This window comes from Ambystoma mexicanum, chromosome 10 (genome assembly GCF_040938575.1).
Source record: "Ambystoma mexicanum isolate Mex_15411 chromosome 10, UKY_AmexF1_1, whole genome shotgun sequence".
In the NCBI taxonomy this organism is placed as follows: Eukaryota; Metazoa; Chordata; class Amphibia; order Caudata; family Ambystomatidae; genus Ambystoma; species Ambystoma mexicanum.
The window spans coordinates 598652432-598665861 of NC_090932.1; the positions used below are offsets into that span (position 1 = coordinate 598652432).

A 13430-nucleotide genomic window follows, 5' to 3' on the forward strand; every position below is an offset into this window, starting at 1 on the left:
GCCTCATTGTGGTACTAATACCACGCCTGTTCTTTGTGATTTACTTGTAATTCCATGTATCCTCCTGTTGTGAATGCTCCTATTGTCGTAACTCATTGTGGAATTTTGAGACATGCATCGAGGGTCACAGATGTATGGTCCACGGTATATGGCACCTATACTTGGACTATCTATCCCTACAGCCCCTGCTCACTGCGCCCTACTATGCGGTCTCCTCTCACAACTTAACTTAATCACCGCTGTACACTATTTGGTGTACTCCACCGTTCAACCATTTTGACCGGGCTCACGGCAGCAGCTACCCCCGCTGCAGTTGCAACGCCGAGTTTGGCTTGTTTAGTTCATGGGCTGCTCCCCTGTTTGGTTTGGGGGTTGATCCAGCCACGTTGGGCTTGGCACGAACGCCATGAGAATTTGGGTGGGTTCCTGGGCACTGCTAGGTTGTGGGTGGCAGTGAGGGAGGGGGGAGGTGTTATTTGGGGATGTTACATTAACAAAAATGGTGAGACAGTGGCAGCTTTTGAAATGACACATCAGGCCACCGCACTAGTGGCCGGCATCTGTTTGGCAATGTATGACACACATTACTCGGATCCCCCCTAAATTGCTATGGAATGGCCATTAGGCCAATGTCCTGGAATATCAGGGGGCTCAGCAATTACACTAAAGCACGCAGAGTCACGGCCTACGTCCAGAGGCACGGGGTCAAGATACTTTTCCTACAGGAAACTCATGCCCTTGCACAATTATCGTCCTCTCTCGCCCCGTCATGGGGCCCCAACAAATATTACACTGTGTTCTCCTCTCAATCCAGAGGTGTCCTCACCTTGATTCACAAGTCCTTGGAGTTCTCCCTGCGCACCAGCCATATCGATCCCCAGGGTAGATATGTGATCCTTCACTGTTTCCTGGCCAATGCGGAGTGCCTTCTGGTCAACACATACTCTCCATGCATTGATACACCCGAATTTTCTGACCATATCCTTAATGTCCTCCTTGGCTATGTTGGGGTTCCCATTATATGGGGGGGGATATGAACCTTATCCTGGACTCCGACCTGGACAGATCCGGTGTTGCACCCAGAGCATTGCCCAGGGCCGCCCGCCGCCTCCATGCACACATGCTCACCGCTGGTCTGGTGGATGCCTGGAGGGTACTCCACCCGATGTCGAAAGAGTTCACATTTTACTCCTCCGTCCACGACAGTCACTCCAGGATTGACCTGTTCCTTCTCTCTGCGGGCCTCATGGGCAAAACACTCATCTCACAGATTCTCCCTCGCACACTCTCCGATCACTCCCCGATCACGCTGGATATCGCCCTGCGCCCGGCCCTTTCCTCTGCATTCTAACTGGAGATTTAAGTCTGACGCACTACACGATATAGTCTTCAAGGATGACATTCTTGCAGATATCACCTCGTTTTTTGATAGCAACAAACGCCATGACACAACGGACGGGGTGAGATGGGAGGCCTTTAAGGTTTTCATCAGGGGCATGTGCATTTCCAGGGAGGCCTGGGTACTGAAAGATATTAGAAACTCTCTGCGCCGTTCTGAGGCCAAGCTCGGAGACCTAGAGCGCGAATATGCGGCCACCCCGACTCCACCCATACTAGCGCAAATTAGAACTGAACTGGACACGTTCGAGTCCCTTGCCCATAGCGAGATAAGATACCTCGCCCGCCCCATCGCGGCCCGAAAGTATGGGGAGGGAGAGAGACCAGGCCGTATTCTGGCCCGTCTCGCCCGGGCCGAGGGAGGCAGGGCACGTATTGATAGTATCATTGACAACGACGGAGTGTGACACTGGTCCGACCGGCCCATTCTTGAGACCTTTGCAGAGTTCTATACAACCCTTTATGCCCAGCAATCGGAGCACTGCCCGCAGGACCTGGACGACCTCCTATACCGCATCCCAATGTCCCCATTATCCCTGGACACCAAAGAACAACTAGATGCTTCCTTCACCCTTGACGAGATCACTGCTGTCATCTCGGCCCTCCCTAAGGGGAAAGCCCCCGGTCCGGATGGCCTGACCGCCGAGTTCTATCAGGAGCATGTTGCTCTCCTCGCTCCGCGCCTTCACGAGCTTTGGGAGGAGTCGCTGCGCCTTGCCACCCTCCCCCGGTCCCTGCGGGAGGCTGTCATTACCGTGCTTCCTAAGCCGGGGAAGCCCCCAGACGAGTGCGGATCTTATAGACCTCTATCCCTCATCAACACCGATACCAAGATCTTCGCCAAAATCATAGCAAACAGGTTCCTCCCCATCATGAAATATCTGATTCACCCTGACCAGAGCGGTTTTGTCCCTGCCCGCTCAACTGCCTTAAATATTCGACGGTTGTTTAATGTCATCTCCAGAATTGATCCCCAAGCCAACCCGGTGGCCGTGACATTAGACGCCCAGAAAGCGTTCGACATGGTTTCTTGGCAATATCTGTGGGCGGTGCTGGAAAAGATGGGGATTGGCCCATACATGTTGTCCTGTATTAAACTACTATACACTAATCCGGTAGCCAGAGTCCTGGTCAACTCTCGCTTATCGGCTCCCTTCTCCCTCCACAGGGGGACACGGCAGGGGTGCCCTTTCTCTCCCTTGTTATTTGCTATGGCCATCGAGCCCATGGCTGATAGCATGCGAAACAACCACGTGCGCAAAGGGATTCGCCTGCGGGACACCCCCGAAATCATATCACTATACGCAGATGACGTGCTTTTATATATCAGAGACCCCTCAGTCCACCTCGACCCGATTATACGAGGAATCATAAAAATTGGCACATTCTCGGGCTTCACCATAAATTATTCTAAATCAGAAATCTTTCCCCTTACTCCTGCAACCCCCCCAGCCTGCATGTAAATTTCCTCTCAAATGGGCGCCCGAGGGCATCAAATACCTAGGGGTTCAGGTGGCCCTCTCGAAAGCCTCGTTAGTGTCTGATAACTATGGGGCCGCCGCACAGTACGCTCGTACCAGAATAGAGAGATGGCGGAACCTCCCCCTCTCACTATCAGGGAGACTATCCCTAATTAAAATAATCATCGTGCCTAAACTCCTGTATGTATTCGCTAATGTTCCTCTTTGGCCCGGGAAACAATACTTTGCGGACCTACACTCGGAGTTTGCCCGTTTTCTTTGGCACTCGGGGGCTGTGCGCAGGAAGTGGCTGCACATGACCCTCCCTTACGAGAGGGGGGGGCTTTGGAGCTCCCGACCTCACCCAGTACTGGACGGCAGCCCAAGCCCAACATGCTACATATTGGTACCACCACCAGGAACCCCCCCCGCATGTTAAACTCGAAATCCTAGCGACCGAGGAGGTGAATGTCATGTCCCTGATCCTATTTCACTCGTATCAGATGCAGGCCCCTGCCGACCCAGTGGCCTCCACTATTAAAGCATGGCGGCAGATCCTGACGCCTAGTTCGGGCTCCCCCCCGTACTACAAATGGCTTCCCCTCTGGTCTTTCCCTGGCCTCACCCCCACACAGGATAAGCTCCTAATACGCCACTGGTCGGACCTGGGATACAGATCCTTCTCTGATCTGTTCCCTGACGGGAAATTCATCACCCCAGTCACGTGGAGGCCGGGGCACTCCAGATCCCCACTAGAAATGCTGCAATACTTCCGTATTAGGGCGGCGGTCCAGGGCTTGTGGCCTTCATACCCGAACGAACCCCCTGAATCCCCCGAGTTCTGCTATATAGCCAATTCCGCAGGTTGTAAGGGTATCGTATCCTCCTTGTACAAAATATTGATGGCACGTGCTGCTGAACCTCCCCACACTGTCCGGGACGCCTGGAGCCGGGACCTGGGATTAGACATCACAGACGATATGTGGTCCAAAATGTGCATGCACACTCGCAAGGTTTCTCTTAACTCTAGAGTTAAGTGTATCCAATACTAGCTGCTCAATCGCCTGTACTACACCCCTTATGCGATTGGAAAATTTGCCCGAGATCAATCACACCCATGTCAGAGATGTAGAGCTAGCGAAGCGGACCATGCGCACATGTTCTGGTCCTGCGGGACACTAACCCCGTTCTGGAACGCGGTGCTCGATACCCTCTCTGAAATAGTGGGGTTCTGTGTAGATCCTGAACCCCTCTCTCTCCTGTTTGGGCTCTGGGAGGGGACTGAAGCGAAACGGGTAGCCAAGTTTTTGAATGTGGCGGCGAGTGTGGCCAAGAAATGCATTCTGCAGTGCTGGAAGCGCAGGTCCCCCCCCTCTCTGGAGATGTGGCTCAAGGCCCTCACCTGGACATAATCCTGTGAAGAAGACTATGTTAACATGCTGCCTAGTAATGCTCGCCCTAAATACATATGGATGGAGTTTTGTAGTTACCTGAACAATAAGGTGGACTTGGAGCTCTTGTCATCCCCTCCTTCTCCTGATCGGGGGGCTGATCTCGTTACATGATGCATGCCTCTACCACAATTAACCGCTGTTGGTACTGTATATGACCTTCTGTAATACTTGTACGCCATAATTCATGCTTCATTGTGAAATGTGTGTCACTGTTCTAACTTGCACTGTACCGGCTGCTACTTCTTTCCAATAAAGAAAAGTTTTTTTTAAAAAAATAAATAAATAAATTAAAAAAAAAAAACCAGTGTTTGGGCAAAACCTGCATTAACTACTGTTAAGCAAAACAAACCCCTCTTGTTTATTTTGCCCAGAGCAATGCCAGGGGTTAAAATTCATTTTAAATCTTCCATTGGACACACAATGCCAATATCAGGTATTTGACAGATCTTTTATGGCATGTTATAACATCAATTGGGCAAAGGCAATACCCATAAATGTGTGCTGCTACCCAAAACATAAGCCAAATCCCGACCGATGCATCATACACTTCATCCCCTCACCCCCTCCCCATAGCTCTCAACCATTTGTGTTGAAAAGGCGGGTGAAATCACCCGATTTTGTTTTTGGCGGGTGAGACGCCTATTGGAATCAATGGGCGTGCAGGAGGCTTGGCGGGTGAGTCAGCCCTTTACAGGCGGGTGACACCCGTCAAAAGCGTGTGAGTTGAGAGCTATGCCTCCCTCCCAATATGAGTCAGGAAACTCACTCAATACCCCTACAAGAACCCGTCGAATAACCAGATTTCTCAGTAAACATACGGGTCTCTGTGTGACTTTCTGAATGAGCTTAAGAGCAGTCGTGGAATCTCCACGGATGACCGAGCGACCATTAGCTGTTGTGGATATGTTCTAAATATTTGGGACATGTTTAAGTATATCAACCACACTAAGGCTTTATGGGTAGTCTTAATCGCCAATCCGTAACGTGTTTGGCTGTGGTTACGAACGCCTGACGTCCTCGCCGGCAGGCCTCCTCCTAGAAACACACCTGTTACCATAATAAATGCACCCGTTTAAGCAGGCAGTCCTCGGTACAAGAAGGATTGCGGTTAAACGTGTTCTCCCGGTCTGCAAGGAGCATGGTATTTGATGCTCTGAATCACGGAGCCTCGGAAAGCAACTTGAGTAACAGGGATGTCGTCATTTGCACTGGAAGAGAAATATGCGCAGTGGCCGACCGATTAATGTTATGAGTTTCGAATGTTACTGGGTTGAGATCAGCTGCACTTAAAAGGGTGTATACGATAGACAGGGCGGTTGAAAAGAGCCTATCTCGGGTTCCGGTGTACACACAGTCAAACTCCTACCCCCGCCTCGAGCTGCAGCCAGTAATCACGCACCTTTATGAACAACGGTGCAACCAACTATCTTTAAGCTGGCAACCCGTAAGCTTCTGCTCTCACCTTCCAGGCAGACCACCTGTGTCGTTTCACTCACCATGATTGCAGCATGCGGTGGTACGCCAATGAATGAGCTACTTTCACAGGTGAGCTCTTCAGCTCATGATCTGCTCAGGCTCCCACAATGCAGCGAACTGAAAGTTGCAGAGCTCCTCCCCTCTGAGGCGGTATGATTTCATCCCGGGGCACGGCAGTGTGATTCACGGGTACAAAGGAGGGTGAGTGGGTAGGCTGTCCTTTGCAAGTAAGCAAGAGGGCGGACTGAGGGGGAGGTAATACTACCTGCGCGAAAAGATAGCGCTGCTCACGGAACCGGAAAACAAACTATGTTCTTCGCTTATGGGATGATGATGTGGTGAATGGGGGAATGTAGGCACTGCGGGAGTAAATCAAGGACTGGATTATTACAAGTGCTTGAAATGGGAAAACAAGAAGTGCAGGTACTCACCAGCACAGGCGGGTTAAGTGGGCTGGATTTTGGCTCCAGCAAGGTCAAATAATTTCTCTTGTGGTTGCACCAACAGCTCTGTCCACCGTATTTCTAAATTAATCTCACTTTGTGTTCCTCTTTATAGTTCTCCATTTGACTAGCTTTCTATGTGTGCCTCACTCTTTCTTTTTGTCTCTTCATGTCTCGCTCATCAAGATATTCTTTGGCCCCTTTGTTATTAGAAATACATCATGTGCCCAATGTTATGTCCGGACCGAGGCTTCCTATTAATTAATCTTCTTTATCTACTCTTCCAGCAGCAAAGAATGTACACTGAAAGAACCATAAAAAAAAAACGCTTTGTAAAAACATGAAAGAAGAGATCCATAACGAGCTGGGTCCATGATCTTTGTATTAACCAAATTCAGCCAACCACACTACATGAAGGGCTGTGTCATTAGTCCCACTTCCTTCTTCTTTGCTGCTCGTCACAGCAAATGAGTACTCTTCATATTCGTGACATCGCAATATTCATGATGGTTGATTTATTGGACTGGTTTACTTATGGGTGTAATTTTATAGCCGGAAGTTTACCAGCACATGTTTGATTTTCTTTGGCAATGCTGTGTGTAAGAATGCTCTCATAGGAGATTACTGATTACTATTTTATTTTATGGTGCATTAGTAAGGCGCTTATCCATCAAGTAAATTGTTTCATAGCGCCCACAGGGCAACATGGGGGGAGGGCGGGGGGGGGACAAGGTAATGAGAAACAAATACAACAATGAAAGATAGAGGTGGACCTACTAGGCCATGTGAGCATTCTGAACGTGCAAGTGCAGAGAGAGAGAGAGAACCTATCGGGTGCTTTATGGAGAGAAGTCTGCAGGTAACGGGACTAGGATATCGCAATATGTGGAAGAACTAGTTAGCCATAGTTGAATCAGGATCAATGAGAATGGGTGGAGCTGGACCTGACCCTAGAAAAAATTAATTCAGATACGTTGCAACTACGGGCAGGTAAATCAATGGGACGGAACAGTTTCACAGCAGAGTTTTGGAGGCTAGTAGGGTATAGGCCGGCAGAGGAGATGAGGCAATGTTTATGGAGGGCTTTGAAGACTGTATATTGCTGGCGGATCTCCGACAAGCCGTGGTAGTGGTGATGCACAAAAAGGGGAGACCCGCAGAGCATACCACCCCAGCTCATTGATCCATGGGGAGGCGCAGATCTTTGCAAAAGTGCTTGCCAACAAACTGCTGCCATTAATAGGAGAATGTATTAATCCTGAGCAATGTGGTTTGTACCAGGCAGGGCAACCAGGATGTACATCAGACGCGTACATAACACGTTGGACGGTATCCCATCTCTACAGAGCCCAAACGGAATCATGGCGATGCTGAGAAAGCATTTGACTCAGTGGGGTGGGAGTACCTACCTATGGGTGGTCATGGATAGATTTGGGTTTGGGCAAAAGTTTATCAGATGGGTGAAACTGTTATATAGGGACCCACAGACCGGGATAAAAGTGAACAGGTGGACCTCTGGTATCTTCCCGCCATGGGTTGTGGAGGTCTTTCTGGCTTTTGGGTAGGTCAGTGGTCTTAGAATCAATTGGGAGAAGTCCTAATGCCGGTCAAGGAAGGGGCTGCACGATCTCAGAAGGGTGTCCCCTTGTGATAGAAAAGTCTTCCTTTAAGTACTTGGGCATCACGGTGGGACTAGAGTGCACAGTTTTTCAGGAATACTGGACCGTGTGAGAAGTGATGCGAAACATTGGGAGACACTGCCTTTATCCCTAGTTGTAAGAGCAAACTTGTTACCACAGCTTTTATATGTGTTGCAAAATGCTCCAGCTCGGGTTCCCCCATGGATTTTGTGACCAAAGAGCAGTTGCAGAGGGGGATCACATCATATGATATGATCGTTTATTTATATAGTGCCTATACACAATGTGTTTCAAAGCGCTTCAAGGCAAGGGAGGGAACAAGGGAAAATACAACCACATTCTTACAGGCCATGAACAGTAAGGATGTGAAATTAACTATCGTACTCAGCCTGACGACATTTCAGATAGTGCAAGAGCTAAGACATAGATAAGGAAGGGAGGGGGAGAGTGGGAAGGAAATGGAAACAGACAGGCGACTACCGTACTAGGCCTGACGACATTTCGGTAGAGCCAGAGAAAAACAAAAGGTGAGGGAGAGGGGTGCAGAAAGGGAGGGGAGGAACAAAACAAGCGACTCTCATACTAGGCCTGACGACATTTCAGATAGTGCTGGAGGCGTGGTGGGGAGGAAAAAAACAGTAATGGGAGGGTGGAGGAAACAGACGAGGTTGCTATCATATTAGGTCCAGGGACAATTCTGATAGAGTAAGTGCATAGAAGAAAGTAAGGGGAGGATATAGGAAAAGGGAGAAGGGAAAGGAGGAGAGAAAAGAGTGGAGAAGCAAGAGTGGAGAGCGAATACAATTGCAGGAGTCATTAGTAACACATAATGTTGCAAGCCAGGATACAAGATGAAGATGGGAACAGCATGATTCAGGGCCACCATGAGTACAAGATGCAAAGGAAGTCCATAGGTCGGGATAAGGACCCACATGTAGCATTGAAAATGCTGTCCAGATCGGTATGGGACGGGGGGGGTTAGGGTTCCCGAATGTACATCATTACTATTGGGCTTCCCAGTTGGTGGTGTTCAATGAATGGTTGTTTGATGGGAGAGGGTGTCCGCCCATAGAACAGGAACTGTGTGGGATGGGTTCTGCCCCCCCCCCCCCTGCAGAAACATGGTTTTCAGACGAGACAAAATTAGCGGTCAAGCACTCGATGATATATCTTGGCTTCCTAGTGATTGACATTCCAAATAATTCACAGATTCGAATCATTACCTCATGAAAGCTAAATTAAGCGTCACTCAAATGCGAATAGTTGATCGTAAGTATGGTGCCTTTTCTTGCCTACTGTTTCTGAGGTATTATAAACAAAAAGTTATCCCGAAAATGTTTTATGGATTGGAAATTTCATTTATATAGGGTAATTTGGATTTTAACAAATTGGAAGCCAGTATACTGAGAGAAATGATATCTTGCCTACCGAAATGTCTCCCTATAGGCACACTAAAGTATAAATTAGGCCTTCAATCGTTACAAAGTATCATTGAATGGAAATCTTTCCTTATACCGAAATCTTATAAGAGAAGACACTAAATCTTTGTACTCTGAGTTGGGTTCCCAGCTGAAACAAGACACTACCAAGTCCATTTTCCTTCTTAAGTTAACGGATATATGTAAGCAATTATTGACAAATGTGGGTGCAACTTTATGCACATTGTTACATAACCCAAAACTATTGCTTCAGAATGTAGATTAGACTTTGTCACTTCTTGAATTGTATTGGCCAAACTATATTCTCACATGGTCTCTCATTATAAATGTTTCGGCACTCCAGAACCATACCTATTGCGTTTCCCAAACAGGAGCTGGAGGAAGGCATTTATGAGATTTCGTTTTAATGTGTTGTTGACAGGAGAAATTATCACTGTGCGAGGAAACCTCCTGGCAACCGCTATTGTGTGTAGACACTGTAAAGAGGCCGGAGTCATAGAAACATTGAGGCATCTTTTGATCGATTGTTCATTCCTAACCCCGATCAGAGCACATTATTTTGGTTGCTTTGTATCATATCTAAATGGAGTGGATCTTGATCTTCTATGGAAGCATATGCTGTATGGCAATAAGACATCTATGCAATTAGCGGTTGTGAGATTTCTAAAAACTGAATGTGACCTATTTTAGCTCCTACATTTAATCCTCACATTAAGATAAATGTCTTATCCCAGATTGTTCTAACTTGTTTTTGGTGTCATTTTCTTTTTTGGACTTGCTTTTAGGAAATGTGATAGTAAAAATGTTCTGTATGAATTTTGTATAGTTTCTTTAAATGATAAAATAATAAACTTGGGTAGAGTTGGATCAGCCTTTATTAAATCTGAAAAGTGATCCAGATTAATCCTTCGTGCTGGGAACTGGGCTGACATAACCACTAGGCGCGATTTAAATGTATTTTTTAATTATTACAGCATTTTAGTGAATTAGATAAGTGTACTTTTGTTATTTTAGATAATTTGAAGTGATTGGATTAGTTAAATGTCTCAATGTTAGGGAGAATTCCCATTTCATGGCTAATTTCCCTTACCTATAGAGTCCCCCAGCAGCTTTGCTGGATTTGAAGGGTTTATTTCTTTTTACCTGCTAAGAGTGAGACTCTTTTCCCCACTCTTAGGCATTGTTGCTATGTGTGTTCTAGGCTATTTTTGTGTTTAATGCCTATGGGATCTTTTCTCTCACCCATAGGAACCATCTTTATGCACATGTGTCACACAGTACCCTCCGTGCCGTGACACAGGGGTGTCGTAGCGACCCCCAAACATAGACTCCATACCCTGGGAATGACTACTGTCTCCCAGGGCATCTAAAGTCCCCATTGACTTTACTAATCGATTTTTATGAACTTAACCAGTACACCCCATCTTAATACGGAAGTACTGGAAGGGCTTAATAGGGGAAAAACTATGTTCATTTTCGAGAGGGCACCTTAAAGTCCCCCTCTACAAAGTTTCTGGCTGGTGGCAGTGGTTTTATATTCAACCACAAATATTTCTCTATGGGATTTTCCCATTGTTCGAGGCTACCACTTTTACTGACCGCCTCTAACATACCGCCGGTCTATTTTTTTATTAACTTTACTCCTGTAGGTTTTATTTGCCAGAACTTTGATAAAACTTCTTTCTCAAGTCTTACTCCATTTTCCTAACCCAGGTCGGGGATCCTTTGTTCGTCCTTTTGGCGGGCTTCTGCCAAGAAGCCCTCCTTTTGGCGCCACTGAGTCTGGGGTGGGTCTGTTGTTTGGGAGGGGGAGTAGAACCCCCGGACAGAGTTGCCACCGCAACTCTGGTTACACTCTAACCTGATAGGCTGGAGGCTCTCCCGCCAAGAAGACCACTCCACTGTGTGAGTGACAGCTAGGCTGTATGAATGGGTCTCTTTCTGCATAAAAGCAGGGTCCTGAGGACTGGAAGAGCAAGACGTAGCCACTGGAACTACAGAAACAAAGGGAAGAGAAGCCAGAGACATCTTCAGCATCTACACCACTGGTGAAGCCCTGTCGGATCGTCTCACCACTTTTCTTCCACACGACGAGAGGAGATCTTCAGCGGAGAAGCCTCCTTCCCTTGAGCTGGTGGGGCCAACCAGTTGACCTATCGCATCCTCGGACCTGCCTTGGTCGACTCGACAGTGCCCCGCACTTGAAGACCGGATAGCCAGGCAGCTATCGACCCGGACCGCGATTAAAAGGAGCGTACCTTTTAAACTTCGTTTGGCAGCACCGCGGCTGGTTTTATCCCAGGGTAGTGCAGCGACTCGAACCTTCCTCCACGACGAGAGCCTCTCTTCCTCTGTTGGACCCCTCGACCTGCAGGATCTACCAGGAACACAACCGCCACCGCAGGAGCCATTTCTCCACGTTTAAGGTACATTGTTCCGCCAGGCCGCCCTTTTTTCGTGGTAGCCCTAAAGGTGTTTTAAATCCTTTAACTACTTGTGGGGTCGGCCGCCCTCTCTCTTAACATTGTCTTTCACCTTGCATCTACCTCTTCAAAAGTTTTCTACTAAAAACTTGACTGCAGCTACAAGAACATTTTTGCTCCTAAGCTCTTGGTCCTGTACCTCTGGTTCAGGCCCATTGACTCTGGCTGATTTGTTAGATCTGCTCTCACTAGATTCGTTTTCAATGAGAAATGTGTTGATGCACCTAAATCTTCTAAACCCCTCTTTCTTCCTACTGTTTTAACTTGTGGAGTTCCATTTTGCTCAGTTTTCATTCACTTGTCTTTTGGTTAAAGTGTTACTGTGCATTACTTGTTCACAAAACTTCAGGGAAGTGTTACTAGGGGGTGTCTGAAGATATTTCGGTTTAACTTGTACTTTCCCTCCCTTTCGTTGAATGGGTAGAGTGCCATTTGTAGTAGGTTTTCACTGTGCCATTTTGCTCAGTTTTCACTATACCGCAAACTTGTCTACAATTGAATGGGGAGTTGTATATGCTTTTCTTTTGACTAAACTTAACTTACTTTATTAACTGTGATCTATGTGTTGACCTAGAAGTGTATAAAATAAATACATATTCTCTTTTTAATACAAAACTTTGGTCAGTGTTTCCTTACTCCATAGTACTGTAATACCTATTGTGTAAACCCTGAATACTGCTCATCTCCCTCTTGAGATAAGTCTAACTGCTCAGCCACAGCTACCAACTAAATCTTTGTGGTACAGACTGATACCAAAGGGGATTTATTGCTCTCACCTGTAGTCCTAATCTGGGGTACTGCTCCCTAAGGGAACTGCCCTGGATTCTGCCTAACACTCAACCGTTTTGTCCACACCTGGATGTTTGTATTGAATAATTGATGCTTATGAAGTGTTTAAAATCGGGTTTAAATTGTTAAGTGTTAACTGTGTGTTTTTAAGTACATCCGATTTTATGTGTTCTGAATATCATAGCTCAAACGATACTTATTCATAACTTATGCTGTAATAATATAATATATTTGCATATGTACATCTGCTTCACAAAATAAGTGTTAGGTTTGCTAAGCCAGAAATTGTGACAAATTGTTTTGATTAATTATATTTGATGAATTATATTCAAACTGATCCTATAGTACATGACATTTTTTTGGATGACTTGTATTTTAACTGATTGTAACGCATATAACAACTAAAACAAATAACGTTAATAATAATAATATAAGGCAGCACGGTGGAGCACGAGTTAGGGGCCAGCATACTGAACTTCTGGAAAGCTGTTTTGAGGGCAATGGGGTGGGGCGGGGTGGTGGCCAAGGAGGCACCCATATGGGGCAATGTAGATTTGCCTAAAGTCCAGAAATTGGGTATAAAGCAGAAGTGGCAGGACAGAGTTATCGCATGACTAGAAGACATTGTGACACAAAACCAACTCTCTCCCTTCCAGTAGTTACAGGGGCGATATGACCTGGGGAGGGAGACGGATATACATATGGTCGACTGTAGCACGCAATGTTCCTGGAGGGGCGAGACCTGTGGGACATGGACAGATCTCCATTAGAAGCCAACCTCATGGAGTGGCAGATCACAGAGAAGGGTATCACACTTCGCCTCCAAGTCTCTGACGAAGTTGAGGGAT

The 13430-nt window shown here is 46.9% G+C and overlaps 1 protein-coding gene across 2 annotated transcripts in view; it reads right to left on the reverse strand.

The window, feature by feature from the left end:
• AP1S3 (adaptor related protein complex 1 subunit sigma 3) overlaps positions 1–5946 on the reverse strand; it is a 948614-nt gene extending 942668 nt beyond the window's left edge. For both annotated transcript variants that reach the window (XM_069618154.1, XM_069618153.1), the window contains exon 1: positions 5809–5946. In XM_069618154.1, coding sequence (XP_069474255.1) covers positions 5809–5811 — 3 coding nt within the window. In that variant the 5' untranslated portion in view covers positions 5812–5946. The remainder of the gene's footprint in view (positions 1–5808) is intronic.
• Between the last annotated feature and the right edge of the window lie 7484 nt (positions 5947–13430).